The sequence below is a fragment of the Pogoniulus pusillus genome, chromosome 28, assembly GCF_015220805.1.
Source record: "Pogoniulus pusillus isolate bPogPus1 chromosome 28, bPogPus1.pri, whole genome shotgun sequence".
Classification (NCBI taxonomy): Eukaryota; Metazoa; Chordata; class Aves; order Piciformes; family Lybiidae; genus Pogoniulus; species Pogoniulus pusillus.
Window position 1 is genome coordinate 12,965,578 of NC_087291.1, and position 20,370 is coordinate 12,985,947.

General features: G+C 39.4%; 1 protein-coding gene across 12 annotated transcripts in view; it reads left to right on the forward strand.

Moving 5' to 3' along the window:
- DGKB (diacylglycerol kinase beta) overlaps positions 1–20,370 on the forward strand; it is a 477,946-nt gene that overhangs the window by 152,835 nt on the left and 304,741 nt on the right. For all 12 annotated transcript variants that reach the window (XM_064167184.1, XM_064167194.1, XM_064167193.1 and 9 more), the window contains one exon: positions 9,246–9,506. In XM_064167184.1, the coding sequence (XP_064023254.1) occupies positions 9,437–9,506 (70 nt within the window). In that variant the 5' untranslated portion in view covers positions 9,246–9,436. The remainder of the gene's footprint in view (positions 1–9,245; positions 9,507–20,370) is intronic.

A 20,370-nucleotide genomic window follows, 5' to 3' on the forward strand; every position in this document is an offset into this window, starting at 1 on the left:
AAGACGAAGCAAAAATCTGCCTAGTATAAAGCAACGTAACACGGACTTCAGTTGTGATTCCTGTTAGCCTGCTTGCTAGCTTGGTCTCTGTTCTGTGTACTTCCTACTGTCGAACATTAAATCGGGTTCATAATTTCACACGTTATTTTAAAGCCCTGTTCTTAGTTTATTTTTGAAGTGCATAAAGCTTTGGAACGAGGACAGCAGTTAACAAATCTTTTCCTCGAGCGCGGTGGAACATTTTTGTCACAAGACTAAAGAACATCTCTTCAAAGGCTTATTTTGGAGCATGAAGTAGGAATTCCTGCCCCAGGAAATGAAGGATCATCTTCCCCAATTGTAAATTACACTTCTAAGCTTTGCCTTCCTCTAATGTAATCACCCCTGGAGCACCTAAATATGGAGAGATTAATTAAACTCAACGATTACACAAAAAACACCCTGTAGCTTATTACAAACAAAAGTCAATTGTTATGCAGAATTTATGGCTCATCCCGTGAGAGGGAATGGAAAGAGAAGAGGAAGAACATAGGCAGCTAAGAGCTGAAGAGGTTAACGCTCTGCTGGAACAGGCTCATGCTTTTGGTGCTGATTGTGGGGGAGATTACATAGAGCTTACACTGAGAGGTGCAATTCTGGAGCTGACTTTCTTCAAGCAGCTGGTAGATGGACACTTTGGAAGGCAAAGGTTTCCCCTAAGATGTTTATTTTCTCATATTCTATATTTCAAAGGTTTCTGGTGGATATCTAGAAATAGTAGTGGGCAGCATTGAAAAAGATGTGATTAATCCTCTCTACAGAGTTATTTGTTCAGTGGATAGCCAAATCCACAGCATTACAGAGAGCATAGTTATACCTGTCAAATCCTTCTGCCCCAGATTCCTTTGTTTCCTTTGTTCCATTTATTAAAAAAATGACAGACCTAAGCCTTAGTGATCCAGCCTTCTTTTTATGTTTTAATATACATAGTATATTAAAAATAGGATTTTTTTTCAGATTAATATTCAAATTCACCAATTTCAGCTCACTGGAAGTGTTTCTGTCCAAACAGTTTATTGTCTACTTCTTGGTGGAATATTTTTTTTTCTCTCTCAGTCTTAACTTCCACATTTGTAATCAGGCACTAAGTCAAAATACTACACAGTGTGATCATTTAGTCACAAATAAACAGTACCAAATTTTGGTGATCCTATAGACAAATTTGCTTTGTTAGTCATTGATAAGAAGGATGATTTCCTCCTCAAATTTCCTCTTTACATTTTCACTGTTTTTAAATCTGTCTTCCTAAATTTGTTATTGACACGTCTTGAACAGTGAGAAAAGTTTCATGACTCTCATGGAGAGAGGATTTCTGAACTTTGTACTGTTTCTCATAAGCATGAAATAAATTCTAGTCTGAAAAAGACGTCAGTTTATTTTTAGTTCATTCAGTTACATTGTTTAGAGCAGGAAGAAAACCTGTATAAACTTAGGATGCATCAGCATCTACACATTCTGGTATTTCATTGTCCCAGATTCTCCTTGGGTTTTATGTATTTCATTTGGTTTTTTTAGGCAAGAAAACACAGAGAAACTTGACTATAGTTCTTCTGACTTGCTAATTAGTGTAGCAACTTGGAAGTAGCCAACCTAAGAGCTAGAAAAATATAAGATTTATCGAAGTTGGTTTTAAAGCAATCATGGGGATGAAATTGAAGTAAGGTAAAAGATATGAACCAAAATGTACCCCTGTATTTTAAATGTAAGTAATGGTTGTTTTTACATGCCTCAGTCTAGTACACTTGGGGATAAAGTAGTCAGGAAGACGTGTGCTTTTGAGTTGTGCTGAAGACACTCCTTTAAAAGGAGAGATTTTCAGCTTGGTAAGCAAATATTCACTGATTTCAGTGTATCAGTGTTGAGAGTTTCTACTTCAGAATTATGTTAATTTACATCTGTAAGCATCTTTTGCTTGAGTGTGTACTACTGGAGTGATTTTATGCTGAATGCTGTGGAAAACGAGGATTTTCTGTAAAATATGCAATTTATGTGGAAAAAGAGCTGTTGTGTTTTTGTTTTAGGAGCTTTGTGGTTTGTGTTTTTTTTTTTGTTGTTGTTGTTGTTTGTTTTTTTGGGGAATGTGTTTTTTTTTTTTTTACCTTTCATCTGTGACTTTAATCCAGCAGCAATTACAAATAATCATAATACTGCTCCATTTGAGAGTAAAGAAATCATAACAATGATTAACAGATACTGTTGACCGTTGTTGTGTTGTTCCTCCCTACCCCACACTTTAAACTCCTCAGACTAAACTTTCAGCTATGCAAATTTGAAGTATTTCTGATGTTAGAGACATTGTTTTTTACAAAGTGTAAAATGCTTTGCAGGAATATGTCTAACGTACCTGTACATAATGCCTGCATTTCCACAAAATTAGACATTGTTAGCATGTTTTGGTGTTTCTTGTTGCTGTTGTTTTTATTTGATTCAGCTGTTTTGATAATAGTAGCTTTAGTGCAGAGAATATCCTGAGGGGGTTGATAGCCAGTATGATCTGTCTGTACCCTGGTAACATTATGTACTTTGATCCTAACAGCTTAATTAATAGAGAACAAATAGTGCAATATATCAATATTAGGTCTTAAAATACAAGAGAATTTATTTTATACATGAGAGCTAAGTTGTTCTTCTCCAATTGTTGATTAACTTTTCTATTGTTTGCTATACTCACAAATGACACTGAATTTTCAGAGGGAAGATTCTTTGGTCTTGTCAGTAAAAAAATATGCTTGCTTTCTGAGCGGATTGCAGGAGTTAATAACAGTAAACTGTTTGAGGTATATGTGTCAGTATGTGGGATCTTACATGTAAAACTTTTCCTTTGGAAAATCCATAATGTCACCCACACTGAAATGACAGGGTCCAGCTAACCATGGTGAAAATATTAAGGCCCAGCTGAAGGAAACACCAAGAACAGTCTGTACAGAAAAGTTATTGAAAAGCGTAATTGCTTCAGCCTCCATAGCAATTAAGGTATTAAAATATTCTCTGTTATTTATTCCTGTTGTTCAGGCAGAAATTGCTAATCAGTCATGTTGTGGAGAACTCTATTTTCCCTGGGAGGAAGCTCGTTTCCCTGGGCTCGTGTTATTTCACTTTTTCATTTTCCTTTTTTTATCTTTATCATTCTATTTTTTCCCCTCCTTTTTTGCATTTTTTTTAACCTCCTTTTTTATTTTTTCTCTTCTCTTTATTCTCTTTCCTTGCAGTGAGGACTTCCCAAAGCGTAATAAGATGATTTGAGCGTTGAGGTTGATGCGTAGGCGATGTGCCTTTATATTTGTTTTTTTCCTAAACTGTGTATTCTTTTCTCTTCCCCGCCCCTCAGCCTGGTTTCTGCAGGGCAACTGAGGATTTCAGCTGCATGGGGAATTCCTGGAAATCTAACTTTGTTAGCATTGTTGACTGAATACCAAGTAATCTGATTTGCAGAGTTTTTAACAAAGCTTTGCTTCCTAGTTTGGGTATGTGGCCTGGTAGGAATCCTGGCAGAAAAGTTCATAAATTCCCAAATCCACAAAGGAAAGCACATTATAAAAGGGAGACTAGACTTCTAAGACTTACTGTAGTCAGTGGATAAAGGAGAAAGAACTGTTGGGGTTTTTTTGTTGCTCTTTAATTTTTGGTGGTAAAATGAATAGCTTATTAATGTCAGATTTCTTACTACTTGTATTTGTAAAGCCCGCTTTGTGTCTGGTTGTGAGGGCTGTGAATTCTAATCATGTGCTATCAAAATGCGTGCACATATCTAAGTTTCCTGCAACAGGAAACTGGAACAGGTCAAGATCGTAGTGGATCAGTGGAAGAGTTCCTTTCCTGACATAATATATGTATCTTACCAGTATGCTGTAGTGTGTTCATCAAAGTGTGGTGGAGCTAAAACTACTTCCCAAAAATAACATCATGAGACTAGCTCAGAAGATTTAGAAGCAAGATAAAGCTATATTTGCAAGCCAGCTAGAATCTAAAAACATAATACAATGTGTATGTGCAACATCTAGGTTGATGAAAAACTCAACATGAGCCACAGTGTGCACTTGCAGCCCAGATGGCAACTGTGTTCTGTTCTGCAGCAAGAGAAGCCTTGCCAGCAGGACAAGAGAGGTAATTCTCCCCCTTTACTCTGTTCTTCTGAGACCCTACCTGGAGTACTGTATAAAGCTCTGGAGCCTCCAACACAAGGACATTGAACTGGGTTTAAACTGGCAGAGGGGAGATTTAAACTAGATGTTGAGAAGAAGTTCTTCCCAGTGAGGGTGGTGAGACATTGGCTCAGGTTGCCCAGGGAGGTTGTAGCTGCTTCCTTTCTGGAGGTGTTCAAGACCAGGTTAGATGAGGCCTTGAGTGACCTGTTCCAGTGGGAGGTGTCACTGCCTCTGGCAAAGAGTTGCAACTGAATGAGCTTTGAGGTCTCTTCCAACTTAAACCATTCTATGATTCATTCTAAAATATGTTCACATTTATTTACAACTATTTGCAGTTCAGAAGTAACACCAGAAAATCTCTTCCCCCTCCACCTTCGCTCCCCTGGGACAGGGAGAAATCAGGTATTCTGTTAGCTACTTGGCCAAGGTCAGTGTAGCCATGAAAGATCAGCCGGCATGGGGAATCAGAAGAGGAAGAGGAGGCAGGAAACAACAGAGTGAGGAACTGTTGGTGCAACAGCATTCCAGCAAATGAATGAAATCATGTAGATTTACTGTTGTTCTGTACCCAATACAATTCTTATTTATAATTCCAAATGAAGCTAGAGTGTTAATTCTAAAACTACCATATAGAGTAATTTTATCTCTTCTTTAGGAGGTCAAAGCACCGTTAGTGTCTGTTTAGTGCTGCTGATTTTTGCTTGCACTTCCTGCAACTACATTTGATTAGTGTTTAAGTTCAGGGTTCTTTTTTTCCTATTGTAGTATTGTGTCTACTACTGCTTTCCTTTCCCTGTACTTATGGGTAGGTTTCTTACTCCACAGCTTTTCAGGAGTACTGAAAGCACTGAAATAAAGTGCAAAGGAATGCATTTAAATTAAACAGTACTGAAATAGATACCAACTTTAATATTTGTTCTACAGAAATTAAGATACTTGTGTGAGATACAGGTGATCTTGAAGCCAATGTCACATATAATGTCACATAAATATGCATTGATAGGTTTTGTCTTCAGCATCTCTATAATATGCTTGATTTCACATAGCCACATAGGAAAGGGAAAACTTCCCTTTAAAAGCTTTGTGAAAACTAAAGGATGCAGAGATCAAGGACCTTCCTTTATTGTAGACAGCTCTGCAGCAGAACTTAATAGGAAACTAAAAAAAGGAAGCCTCTCTAAGGTGTCTGTTTGCTGAAAATTTCCTCATATTTCTGCATTACACTCTCAGAGGTGGTGTGGAGGACATGGCTGCAGTCCAGAGACCAGCTAGTCACTGTCAGAGGACTGCCTAACTCCTCATTAAGGTTCCCAGATTAAGCTTGGCAAATTAGTTTAAATAGATCTCCTGCAGTCTTCCCTTTCAAAGGAAGGAACTTGCATTTGGAGAGTTTTCTAAGATAATAATGTATCCTTAAACTTTGTTGTCCATTTCTTGACAGCTCAGCTGGGTTGCATACAGGCTATATCATCTCTCCTGTTGACTGCTGTGCCCCATACTAAATTTTTGCATTCCTGTCATCTTGTTCAGGTCATGTGCTGTTTTTCCAACGCTGTAGGAAGTAGATTCTGGATGTCAGGTAAAGGGGAAAGAATACCAGGGGTGGTCATTTAGATCTGAACTTGGGAAAGTCAGTGGGAAAAAAAAATCTGTTTTCACTGTCTATGTGCTTTGTAAACCTATTGGCAGATCATAGGTTCACAGTTTGCATTGGGTTGGAAGCAACCCTCAAAGGTTATCTGATCCAATGCTTCTGCAGCGAGTAGGAACACCTGCAACTAGATGAGGCTGCTAGGGGCCACAGGGAGTCTGATGTTAGATGTCTCTGGGGACAGGGCCTCAACCAAATCCCTGGACAAGTTGTTTCAGTATTTTACCATTCTCATAGTAAATAACTTCTTCATGTCCAAACTAAATCTGTTCTGCTCAGGTTTAAATCATTGGCCCTCATCTTATCCCTGCAAGCCCTTCCAAACGGTTCTTCCCCAGTCTTCCTGTATGTCCCCTTCAGATATTGAAATGCAGCTATAAGATCTCCCTGGAGCCTTCTCTTAAGCAAGCTGAACAAGCCCTATTCTTTCAGCCTGTCTTCATAGAGAGGTGCCCCAGCCTTCTGATCACCTCCGTGGCTCTCCTGATAGTGGTCTGCTAGAAATATTGTATGTTGAAAAAGGAAGTGTAGAATGCACAGCAATTACCACTTTGCTACTCACAGCAAATCTAATGGTGAGTTGCTCATCACAAATACTAACGTGAAATAAATGAGCCAGTATCTAACTGAACAGCATTCAGGAACTTTAGCAAGTTAGCCTTTGCAGGTAATGAAGTTCATGTAGTTAAAAATGCATGAAATTGTGGTAAAAAATGTGGATTCTCCTAAATCAATTATTGAAGTATAAGAACTTTTTCACTGAAACCTAATTACTTGTCAAGAATATGAGACATATATACCTATTTGAAGAAATAAAACTGTCTTCAATACAATCTAATCAACTGCCAGAAATGAAACATCTCTAATTTGATTAAAATGTCCCTGTTGACCAGACTTATTTTCTCTTGTCATAAATAAGAGCACTACAGTGATCACTTTTATTGCTGAACATCACTTTTAGCTATTGTAGATACTGTCCTTTTTTTTCTGGCAATGGCATTGATTCACTGACATTTGAGAGTTGACCTGCCTTGCATTTGGCCAACATTATCCACACTGATGTTGCTTTTCCAATCCCAGTCTCCATGCTTCTATTAGTTTTTGTTATTTATTCAGTTAGTGTTTCTAGATCTTACCTTCTCTGTCTCATTATTATGTTTTCATAGCATCACAGCATACAATCATTCAGGTTGGGAAGGACCATTGAGATCACTGGGTCCAACCGTTAATGCTACTCTAGCAGGTTTACCACTAAAACATATCCCCCAGCACCACATCTAAACAGCCTTTAAACAAATCCAGGCATGGCAAATCAATCACCTCCCTGGGCAGCCTGTTCCAACACCTGATCACTCTTTCTGTGAAATAAAAAATCCTGTCTAGCCTGAACCTGCAATGATTCAGCTTGAGGCCCTGCCCCCTTGTTCTATCACTAATTATCTGTGAGAAAAAAACAGCACCTATGTCTCTATATTATCTTTTCAGGTAGGGCTGTGAGGTCTCCCTTCAGCCTCCTCTTCCTCAAACTAAGCAGTCCCAGTTCTCTCAGCTGTTCTTTATAAGGCTTATCTTCTAGACCTTTCACCAGCTTAGTTGCTCTTCTTTGCATCCACTCTGGAGCTTCAATGTTTTGTTTTAACTTGAGGAGATGAAAAGCATAGGAATCTCTTCTGGCCTGAATTTTAAAAAGACAAGGCAGTATTTTAGGTAGCCGTTCTTGCTCAGGATATAAGTACATAGATCATTCACCAAGAAGAGCTTGATAGCAATGAAAGCATGCCAGGGACTGAAGTGTTTTTCTTCCTGAATTTATTTGTCCTTTTTATCTCCTCTCCCAGCTGCCAACATCTTCTTTCTAAGCACTCTTTCCATTACTGTTAATCTCTTCTAGTTTGAATTTTTCTCTTGCTCTTTTTGTAATTTGACCCTTGCAAATGACACATTGCTAGGCTTAGAAAGAGATTCCACTTGCGGTCTAAAATTAGATTTCTAGTCTAAACTTGTCATCTAGGCAACCTCTGTAATCAATAGCGAAAGATAAATACCACAAGAAGGCAATTCATCACATTTGGAGATTGTGCTGAAACTGGAGGGATTAATTGCTGTCTAGGCCACCTGTCTCTTTCTGCTGATTAAAGAGAGCACCCTAGATGACAATCTCAGATGAGGTACCTGATTCTCAGATAGCTAAAATTAGATTAAATGTATCTACCTGTTGTGCAAGGCATGGTGTTGGTAATGCATTGCCTTTGTAAGGTCTGTCACAAAGGTGGAAACTGTAAAATTGGAATGAGATGGCACCCACAGTTTGATGTTCTTATTTTTTTCCCCAGAATGGATTTGCATTGATGTATTTGATTTGCAGTGGTGTCTTCAGCATTGTTGTGACATTCTAGAAACCAAGCCCCTATTATTTTTGTTAGAATAGTTAATATTTATGTAGCCTTCATAAGAATTTCTTGCCAAACTGTAGACTCCATTTTATTTTTGATTTAGAGAGTTGGAATGGAATGGAACAGAACAGAATGGAATAGAATGGAATGGTTTAGGTTGGAAGTACCCTTAAAGATCATCTGGTTTCAACCCTCCCTCCCAGTAAGGGACACCTCCCACTAGAACGGGTCTCTCAAGTCCTTATCCAAGCTGACCTTCAACACCTCCAGGGAGGGAGCATCCACAACCTCCCTGAGCAACCTGTGCCAATGTCTCACCACCCTCACTGGAAAGAACCTAACATCTAGTTGAAACCCATCAGCCCTCATCCTGCTGCTACAAGCTCCCCAGCCCTCCTGTAGGCTTCCTTCATATACTGGAAGGCCACTAAAAAGTCTTCTTGAAGCCTTGTCTTCTCCAGGCTGCAGAGCCCCAACTCTGATAGCCTGTCCTCATAGCAGAGCTGCTGCTGCCCTCTGATCATCTTCGTGGTCTTCTCTGTACTCATTCCAGCAGTGTGATGTCCTTCCTGTGTTGGGGGCTCCAGAACTGCACACAGTATTCGAGAGGGGTCTGACGAGAGCGGAGTAAAGAAGCTTCAGAACAAGGCCACACAGCACTTTACAACAACATAACTAATAAAATCTCTGGTTTCTCTATCTGATTTGTAAATCATAGGGAACTAAGTTTACTGATTGACAGCATCTACTGTTGCAGTAGTTGTTACAAAAAGAGAAACTTCCCCGTGCCTAGTGTCAGGACACAACTTGATCAGTTAATTATGTTTTTGTTATTGGTGCTGAATGTAAGTATTTGGCATTGTAAAAAAATGGAAATACATAGAAAAGTGCTTGTAGATGAATACTGTATGAAAAGACTTTGAGCTAAACTGCATTTAAAAATAAAATTATCAATTACAATTATTCCCATAGGACAATAAATATTTATGGTTCTAATGTTTGATTTTCTTTCAACAGTGCTGTAACGTGCCACTGAACCAACCCACTGGGAACTGTTCATAGCATCAAAAACTTCATTCACATGGACTGATGCCATCTCTCCAGTGTCCAAGCACCATGAACTGATGATAGAAGTCTTTATGGAGCTTATATCACCTGGACCAAAGGGAATGGTTTTCTGATCATTAACAAGGATCCTAACTGCCAGCATGACGAGCCAGGAGAAGTGGCTTAACCTTAGTCCTGGAGAGTTTTCTCAGCTTCAGAAATATGCAGAGTGTAAGTAACTTTTAAAATATATGACTTTATGGCTGATTACAAATTAGGAATATTTTTGAATGCAAACTGTGATATTATTATTCACTGTCAAATAATTGTGGTTTACGTTGGTTTGCTTATCTGGTTGTTTTTTTGTTTGTTGGTTTGTATTTTTTTAATTCAAGAGATGTGTTCTTTGGAGGGAAAAATAACAGATCAGTTAGAATCTGGAACTTTTTTAGTGAACACCTGTTTTCCAGTATGGTACTATATAGACTTGCTATGGGTAATTGGAGTACATATTTTTATGCCTTTTCCACTCTACATCTACCATAACAATTTGTAGGCCAGTAGGGTGGGAACTGCAGTTAAAAAGGCTTGTTTAATAATGGAGGAAACAAGGAGATTTCAGTAGAACCTTATCTAGATGTTCAATATGAAGATGTTGTGAGTAATGCAAAGGAGGAGGTGTCCTGGAAAAGAGCAGGAAACAAAAAGTACCTAAGCTGAAGTTCTTTGTTGCTCATGCAAAATCTCCTTCCAAGTTGCCTGAGCAACTTAAATGGCGCAGAGTCAGATGCTTAGAAGACAGATTAGATTTAGGAGGTGGTTTGTAAAGCTTGATAAGAAATGAACTGGGGAAGGTCAAGAACATTTAGGGAGTTTTGATTTATGGTAGGTAATATAAATTTATATTTCTAAAAATGGAGCTATGATTCATATGTTTTATGAATGTTGTTGATTTATTACTAATAAATTTGCTTATAAAGTGGAAAGAAGACTACTGGCTAGAGGAGGGAGTTTTGTGCATGTGACATTACAGCATATAGTTAATTGTATTTCAGTGTAGTCATCTAACAGAATAATCATTAGATGATTATTAGAGTTAACTTTAATAGCACATTCTGCTGGCACGTGATGAAAATTCATAATATTGCCATGATCTCAAGCCATGAATAATACCTCAAATAATAATTTCTTCTGAGGAAAAAAAATCAGGTAAAAATATTTTTGTAATGCTTTGTGAAACAAATGTACTTGAGCCTCAGCTTTCTAAACAATTACTGTATAGTTTATTGTATTTATTAACACAGTCTATTTCCTCCCCGTGTCACCACCTTGTCTCCCAGGAGAAGCTATAGCTATGAAGAAAATTTGCTGTATATGCTGCTTTAAATCCTTAATGGTGTGACCAAGGAAAGAGCTGTTTTGTTTCTTCTCTCATAGTGGACTATAAGATGTTAATACCTGTCCGTGATGTACTCAGGACCTACTCCTTAAGACTTTAAAGGTTCATATGAGTCTGAGAAATGAAAATATTCTTGTGTTTTAGTAGGTGTTTCTTGGAGCCAGGTAGCAGTGAATGAGACTGTGGGACATAAGGGGAGCTTCTGGCATTTTCTCACAGAAGCCACCTCCCATTATGAAAACTTTGCCATGCAAATCCTGTACAAGAAGAGGCTGAAATACAGAAAGAACTGTTCTTTTAAGTTTGTTAGGCAAACACATATATATATATATATATGTATTTAATCTGAGTTGATTTATGCAAGTATTTGATGGTAATATAGGCATAAGACTGAAAGAAGGTAGTACAGCCCTTCAGTAAGATCTTTAGAAAGATTATGACTTGATGATCCTAGAGATCCAACCTGGTTGATTCTGTGATTAGTTTTTTTTTGGTACATAAGTATACATACATTTTGATGCATAAATAAGTAGTAATACAGAAGGGTAAAGATCTAATTAAAGCAAAACAAATCAATTCTTAAACTGTTAGAGAGGCATGTACTAGACTGACTTGAGCTCAGTAGGTAGAATTCACATTTCAACCTCTGTCTCTATTGTCATGCTCAAATGCTAAGTGTTGATGATTCACAGCATCTGCTGTCCTTGATGTAAAACAGATACTTTTAGCAGGTGAGCCCAAAGAGGGGGTGTGCAAAGGTGCTTTGTATTAACCGGTAGGAAACCTTAAGCACAGGGTGTGTTTTGATTTCTGCTTCTTTGGAGCCTGAGTGAATTAAATTTGGTTATGGAAGTTTGCTCATTTATTTTCAGGAGGGCAGTTAGTGTTCTGCGTTTCATGTGCCTATCCACCCAGAATATATTCTCTTTAAAATGCATTTGCTGGGATTTTTCACATATTTATTTGGTGGTTGGAAAAAAAAACGCCTCACGGAATTCCCTTCTCGTGCTCAATCCCCTCAGCTTAAGCTGGCCATGGAGCAAGATGGTGTTTTACTTAGGAGGCATCTCTAGCTGCTGCCCTCCACACAAGCACACACCGTTCTTCTGGTCTGATATCCTTGGCTTTGATCCAGGCACGGTAATGCATACCTTCTACTGCAGAGGAGACAGGGTACACCGGTAGGAGTGAAGCATTTGGATTTGACTCTCTCGAGGTTGAAGCTCCTGTCTTCAGTCTTTCCCCCAGGCAAGAGCAAGCCTGTCTCACTTCCACCTGCTTTATGAAAATGACTGCTGCTGCCAGATTTTGCTGAGATCAGTTACATGCACAAGTACTATGATTTCTGAGAATAGCGGAGGAATAGGGCCACCCAGATTGTAAGAGAGAAATTAAGTGCCTTGTCTTGTCTTTCAGCTGTAACAGAACTCAGGAGGCACTTAGATGAGCACTTCTTTTCTTATCAATTGACTTAAATCATGTAAAGGAGTTTTCAGGCTATATTGAGGTACTTCCAGAGTTAGGTTGCACATGCAGAACTGTAGCTGACTGAGCATGAACGTTATAGATCCAGCTGTCCTGGGCTTACAGGTCTGAATTTAGCCAAAATGCCACCTTTAGTCACCAAAGTACACGTGTAGATCTTTCATTATACAAAACTCTTGTGTGGATTCCAGGGCTTTGATAGGGGTATTTGTTTTCCACTTTCTGACTGAATGTCACTTGGCTGCAGTTTGGTGTAGTTCAATGTTTAATTAATCTTCTCTCGGCTCGGTGTCAGCCTGTCTGCTTTTGCAAGTACAGCTAAGCAAACAAGGCCTGCTCCTAGCTCTGTGTGCAGGTACAGTCCTTGGTATTCCATTGAGAAGTTCATAGCACATCTTGTCTGCCTATCTTCTTCATTCCTTATTTACAGAGCAGTTCTTAGCTGTATCCAAGTGTATTGTCTGGTGAAGACAAACCCTGAATGTAAAATTGCTTTCTGATTACATTGTGGCTTTTCTCAGTTTCTGTATATGTAACTGAACAGCAAAGGAGAATGAGTTCTCTACCACTTGTTCTTTATCAGGAAACAGTTTCCTCTAAGCAGTGCTCAGAGTTTAATAGGAAATTAATATCATCCAGTAAATGAATCCAAGGAATATCTTAATTTAATAATTTCATTTTACTGAATTATTTTTGAGCCTGATTCAAGGCAACTTTATTCTTCCAGTTTAAGACATTTTTTCATCTGATTGCCATATTTAAATGACTATTTTGGAACAGTTTAGATATTACTTTAGAAAAAAGAAAGTCTGTTTCTAGAATTCAAGGAACATATTACCTAATGCTTGGCTCTTTGCAAAAATCACACATTTGCCTATTAACTGCAATTATTTCCAAAGACAGTTCCTTTGTGTCCTTGCTGATCATATTAAAAATCTGCTCTCTTTCTGAAAAAAAAAAGAACATTGGGAAATATATTGCCTTAGGTCTTTGCTTGGTTTAAAAATGCCTCAGAAGAGCAAGTGACAATAAAGAGAAGTAGGGATAACTGATGTGTCCATTATCTAATAGTAACAACAGCTACAACAATGTAGTCCACACCAAATCTTGAAGATTCTGGGGAAATGCATACACTCCAGAGAAGAAAATGCATACATTTTTTCTCCTTTAGATTTTCATGGTCGGTGGTGACTGTGATGGGAGGAAAATGTGTAAAGAGGCAATGTATGTTTTTTTCTGCATCAGAATGTCACTGCATAGGGTAAGGTACATGCAGGTGTGAGTTGCTTCTAAACTGTTGTAGCAGTCATATGTTTAATTCTTTATTATTCCTTAACAGCAGCCTGATGTTAGAGAGAAACAGTAGATATAGCTTCATTGTGATTATTATCTGTATGGAAAGTCTGATTAGTTTGGACAGGGGATTTTGCATCTTTTTTTATTAAGTGAATGTTACAGCTCCTTTTTATAAATAAAGTTTTATGACTGTTGTAGTGCAAATTATATATTAAGGGGAGTTTAGAGGATCCCGCTCTGAAAACAGGTGAGAAAATATTGATTTGAAACAGCTGGAGCAAGGCTGTGTCATGGTTAAGCTGGATTTTAAAAGAAGATCTACCCTTCCCTTGGTAGGCAAAGAGAGGCAGAGGAAAAGGCCTCTGAGCTCTGGCAGCATGTGAGCTCTGGGGAAATAGCTGAGATTTGTGTTGTTCTTTAGAGTTTGTTAGCAAAATGTGCCCTGAGGAAAATGCCACAAAAAAGACTTTTTTTGCAAAACTTTTGGCAGCAGATTTCTTTTTTTTTTTTTTCCAAGGGTGGTGGAGGAGAATTTAGGCAGACTGTCACAGCCTGAAGATAGAAATAGATGTTGGAGTGCTACTGAAATGGCTGTGAGAACAGGAACAGCATCAGCAGCTGCAGCATCTTTTGATGTAGCATCAATAGCTACTGCAAGAACTAGGGAGTGTTAGGATTTTGTAGGGGAACAAGAAGGAGAAACTTGTGAAAAAGGTCTCTGAAGAGAAACAGGGAGGTCAGCAGAAGTTTTGGCCCAGATATAAGTTGCCAGAGACTCTTGGATGGGGTTGAATCTGGCTCTCACAGATGGAAAAGATTTGCTGTTACAGTGGGTATAAATGATAAACTGTGGGGAACTTCATGTATGTGGCAGCTGATCACTGGTACCTATGGGCTATTATGCAATCCCTCAGAGGGTCCCTGTGCTAATTCTAATGAGGAGATAGTCCTCATCAAAGAATACTGATTGCTAGAAAGAGCTATTTTTGGGGTATTTGGAAAGTGGAGAGAGAATTACTGGTAATTACTGAGTTTTACTTCGAGCATTGTATTTTAGGAGTGTGATATTTCTGCTGCTGTTAGTAAAGATGGAGGAAATGAAATTCTCATGAAGTTTTGGTGAAGCATCTTAAGCACTAAGGTGCAATCTGCTAGTGCTGCCTGTACAATATCGTATGCTTTAGGAGAACTTTATGGAGAAGGACAGTGAATCTAGTGAGAAATCCACCTCTTTGCATGCAAGGCTTGTTGGAAATGGAGTGCCTAGAAAAAGAGGACTTTGGGTTCCTGGAGTCTTAATCCCTAATTCTGAGTCTGTGACTGGGGACTAGAAGTCTGACCCATTAAAACTGGAGCCCCTCTCAAGTGTTTTGTGGGTCACTTGCTTCTGAGGGGTTCTTCTGAGTTCTGAGAGGTGAACTATGAGCTCTGCATATTGATATGACACTGTAATTTTTTTTTTTTACTTTGGGCACCAAAATGTAAGGATGTGATGGTTTGGGTGTACCCACCCACCCCTCCATGCTTTGGAAAATCACCCAGACTAGACTCAGTGGCTCTGGAAATTGAATGAAGCTTTATATTCACAGTTCAGCACAATATACAAGCAAATATTTACAATGTATATACAGAAATGTACAAGTTAAAAAGTAATGCAGAAACGCAACAGCCCTCCCAGAAACCTGAGTCCCCAGGAGGGGCTCCAGCCACCCTTTCACCTTCCTCCCACCTCTCCACCTTATCCCAGACTTGCCTTATATTCGAGGTAGTTTTGAGGGTTGGCCAGGGAGATTAGGAAGCAGATGAATTAGTCACACCGGTGGCAGTTAAGGTTGGAGAGAGAAGCTCAGTTAAGGTTGGAGAGAGAAGCTCACGCAGCCCCAGACAGAGAGCAACTCTGTTATCTATGTTTGTGTTCTTGTTCTTATACATCTCAGCAAGCCTATGAGTGAAGTAGACATCACCATTCTTTCCATTTCAGAGCCTATAATCTAATTCTCACCAAAACATTCTAGCTGGCTAGGCTCAAACTAGCACAAATGCCTGTGAGGTTATATCCCTAGTGCATATTTCTTTGTACCAATTTAGAGTGAATGGGACAGAAATACTATATCCGATAGTTTTCAGCTTTAGTCAGATTTATTCTTTTTGAGTGCTGAACTGTGCCCAAAGGAAGGTGGTTATATGCAGTCTGCAGTATTTGTGTTAGACTGAAATCCAGGACAGAATTCTTTTTCTTGTAAAGATTGTTTCATAGCTGAAGTTGTTGTGGGAGGTGGAGATCTGTGTACCAGTGTCAGCTGCAGAACTGTAAGTAAATTTCTTTCCTTCTCTGTGGCGGGGTTTGAAGAGGGTATGAGATGTGCTAAGCAGAGCATTTCTCAAGGGAAAAATCTGATAAATGAGCAGTCATGCAGTATAATCTGCATCTTTGAGGTGAGCCTTCAAATGACTTAAAATTCTTGAGGTCCTTGCTGTGATACGTGCCTATCTATGGCTAGTAGATGAGCTTTTACCCAGACACTCGCTTCTCCAGTGAAGCTGGCAAGGGTAAACAGTGTCATATTGACTGTATCCACAGCTGTGATTAAGAAGGAACCTTCCAATGATGGTCAAGTGGAATACTCATGTGTCTGCAGAACTTGTTTTCTGCTTCCACACCCATGATGAGGTCACTTCTCCAGTTAACTTGTCTAAACTAAACAGTGTCATGCTGACTGTGTCTACAACTGTAAGGAAGAACCTTCTTGTAGTAGTCAAATGGAATGCTAAGAACTTGTTTCCTGCTTCCACGCCCGTGATGAATAAAGGTATTCAACTTAAGTACAACAGCCTATATAGGGAAAGGGACAATTCAGAACAGTACTGACCTCCTCCCTTTAACTAAAAGGTCTATCAAAGGGTTCAGGAGTTACTTTATTTTGTGACAAAGGCAAATGCATTTGAACCCTTTTAGTCCCTCTCTGGCTACTACATAGTCTAATTTAAAACAGTCTTTTAGGAACTCGTGACTTTCCTAGAGCTTTGAATTGTCACAGTGAGGAATGCCTTTGAGTATCTTCTGTTTTCTGAGTGCAAAAAACTTTGTATGCTAGTTCATGGAAGTGTTTTAAGAAAGGAAATTAGTGTGTTTATATGCAGTTCATATGGCAAAATTGGGACACACTCTACCGTTTATGAAACCCCCTGTTCTTCAGCAGAGTAGTGAATGCTCTCAGAAATACTTGGCTTGTTCAGGAGTTATGAAGGAATTGTGGCCAGCAAAATGCAGGACTGCTGTTGCTGCTGCATGCTGTTGTCTGGAGACTGCTAGTCAAGGGCCTTTTCATAACAAAAAGAGATCTACTCTGTATAGTAAAAGTAGAGAAGTCAATTGGCCTTTAGAGTAAACTTGTAATTTAAAATTTGTCAAGATCTTGACAAATTGGTCCAAAGTGGGGTCAGTTCAATAAAACACGAGCTGATTCTAGCTTTAATCCCTGTCCTAAATAGCTGCTTCTGTTTCCTGAATGATTGAGTAGTGGGGTCAAAAACACAATGGCTCAAACTTGGAGCTGTCATTTAGGATTGACGAAAGTATTACGGAGCAAATAGTCTCAGTTGTGCTAGTGCTAATGCACATCATCTGTGCGCCTTAGGAAGGCTAGTGAAAGTGTCCATGTTTTTAACCTATTTAGATCTCATATGAAAGAATGTTAGAGGAATTAGAGAGGGGAAAAAATGATGCAGCTTGTTACAAGGTGCGTTGATCTCAAGCTCCAGAGACGAAATACTGTTGCAAGAGGCTGTTATTATTACAGACTCATCATTTGAGCACAGGGTAACACTGGCCATGCTTGCTGTGTAATGTATAGGACACTGTCCCATCAAGATTGCTTGATAGCCTACTACAAAATGTTTCTTTACTTTCAACAATCTTGTGCATCTGTTTCATCCTAGGGAAAAGGGGGAGAGGGGAGAGAGAAGGGGATTGCAATACGTGGGTAAGATTGGAATGTTTATTCAGTCTTACTAAGCAGTGAAACACAGTGGTTTAATACAGATATTGCACTGGTTGTGCTGAGAATGGATGATGTTTGACTTTCAGTTTTAGGATAATTGGGACACAATATGCCTTTGTGGGCATGAAAGCCAATGGCATCCTCAGGTGCATCAAGAAAAGTGTGTCCAGCAGGTCTAGGGAGATTGTTTCCCCCTCTACTCTGCCCCACTGAGACTGCACCTAGAATACTGTGTCAAATTTTGGGATCCCCAGTTCAGGAAAGACAGAGACATGCTGGAAAGAGTCCAATGGAAAGCCATGAAGATGACTGTGGGACTTGAGCATCTCCCTTACAAAGAGAGACTGAGAGACCTGGAGCAATTTAGTCTGGAGAAGAGAAGCCAGAAGAGATCTGATCAGTATCTATAAATATCTGAGGGGTGAGTGTCAAGTGGATGGGGCCAATATCTTTTCACTGGTCCACGGCAATAAGACCAATGGCTACAAACTGGAACACATAAGATTTCACCTCAACATGAGGACAAACTGCTTTTACGGTGAGGGTGGTGGAGCACTGGAACAGGCTGCCCAGAGGGATTATGGAGTCTCCTTCCCTGGAGACTTTCAAAACCTGTGTTCCCATGTGAACTACCCTAGGGGATCCTGCTATGGTAGGAGTGTTGTAATTGATGATCTCTGGATGTCCCTTCCAGCCTCTAAGGTTCTGTGATAATAGTGTTATTTTCTAACTTTGTTACTAAGTTTTTAATGTTTCCACTGAGGGCATATTGGCTGTTCAGGTATCTGGGAGAGATTAAGTTGGAGCTCTGGCACTAGCAGTAGCATTTTGTAGCATCTTAGACATGCAGGTAGCTCCATAGCTCTTAAATGATACAGTCATGCTCTCAAATGCTGAGCCTTTGTTGCAATAGAAGGGAATTATGAGTAAGCCTTCAGAGCAAGTCAATGACTCTGCATTTCCATTTCCAAGGGTGTTGTTGTGAGAAACCAATCCAAAGAATGTGTACAAAGTCCAAAATAGAAACCTTAGTTCTCAAGTCTCTGCGGATGTGGGATCCATGGTGTATGGTGGCTGGCAAAGATACATCCTGCCTTAGAATCCTGAAAGGCAAATGGTGTCATCTCACCATGGTTTATGTTTCCTCAGTCAAAAGCACCCTAGAATTGAAGCTGCACAGATCTACTTTGCTGGCCATTAAGGCCCGGTGTTGCAGCATCAGCTGTTACTGACACTAAACACATATTGTGATTATTACAAATCTGACATATGGTCATAAAAATTACAGAATGTGTATTTGTACGCTGTAAAAAGTATAAACTTTAATTATGCCTTTGTTACATTTCCTCTGTTTCTATGTATCTTCCATATTTTTTTTCCTTTATTGTTTGGTTGTTTCTATGGACATTTGCATGTAAACAGTGAGAAGCCTTTGTTTCTTAAGAGTTCATCTGTTCCTATTGCTTATTCTCTATTATAAAGATTTGGGGGATAATTCAATTGGTTGCTGTGGAAATGAGCCTGATGTCACAAACAGAACTACAGTTCACCAAGCCTTGAGGAAACAAAATGAAGGGAGAATGGACTAATTGAGGAGCCATGTGACAATGGCAGGAGCTCAGCTCTTATTAAAAGCACGTATTTTTAGTCCTTGTGTTTCTATAGAAGAGCTTGAAAGTGTAATTCAAATTATGACAATCCATGACTCATCAGTCAAACTGAAAAAAATAGCTCTGAGAAGCGTGATCCTTTCTTGCTTTCATGGGATTTGAGCGCAAAGAACCAGTAGCTCATGGTGGGTCCTCTCAGCCTGGAAAAGCTTCATGTGCAAAGAGAGAGCCACAAGGATGACTGGGGGACTTGAGCATCTCCTTTAGGAAGAGAGACTGAGAGCCCTGAGGCTGTTTAGGCTGGGGAAGAGAAGACTGAGAGGAGATCTGATCAATGTGTACAAATATCTGAAGGGTGGATGTCAAGTGGCCGGGGCCAATCTCTTTTTGGTGTTCAGCAACGTGTACGAACTGGAACCGAGAAGGTTTTGCCTCAACATGAGAAACATCTTTACATTGAGGGTGACAGAGTACTGGAACAGGCTGCTCTGAGAGGTTGTGGAATCTCCTTCTCTGGAGACTTTCAAAGCCCGCCTGGATGCATTCCTGTGTGAACTACCCTGAGTGATCCTGCTTTTGGCAGGGGTGTTGGACTTCATGATCACTGAAGGTCTCCTTCGACCTCTAGAATTTGTGATTCTGTGAAAGGGGAATCTGCTTGTCCAACTAATCTATAGGAAAAACTAGATGTCAGTATTAGCATTACCACTTAGACTGTTCTGCCTCTCCTGGGTTTCTGAAGGAATGGGAGCCAGAGCTAGCTGCCATGTTGCTCTTCAGTGCAGCAGACAGGCTGCTCTTGATGGTTCAAACAGAGAATTGGAGACCTCTGTTTACAAGATTTGGCTTAGGGCTACCTGATTGACAGAAAGCCTCTCACCCTGTGCCATTTATTAGGGTTGAAGGACCCCGTATTGCATTCCTTTCCAATTTTTGCCAGTTAAAAGAAGCCAAGAATTTAAATGTGTTTGTAATTATGTATGTTTTTATTGTTGTTGGGGCTTTTTTTTTAAGCACTAAAAATACATTGGGTTTTGTGAGGTTTTGGAAGATTTTTTTAGTGGTTGCTATAGAGTGTCAGTGCATAGCCTTGTTGGCTGCATTGCAAAATGTAATGGCTTTTTGAGGACATTACTGATTGTTAAATTTGTTTTTAGAGCTGTCGGCTCGTATGTCTTAAAATTTATGGTTTTATTAAACCCAGTATGGAATGCTGAGAAGAGAACTTGTGCTTAAATTCCAACGTAATATTTTTCTTGCGTGGCTTCTGAGAATGTATGAATTCTTGATTTTTATTCTCAGCA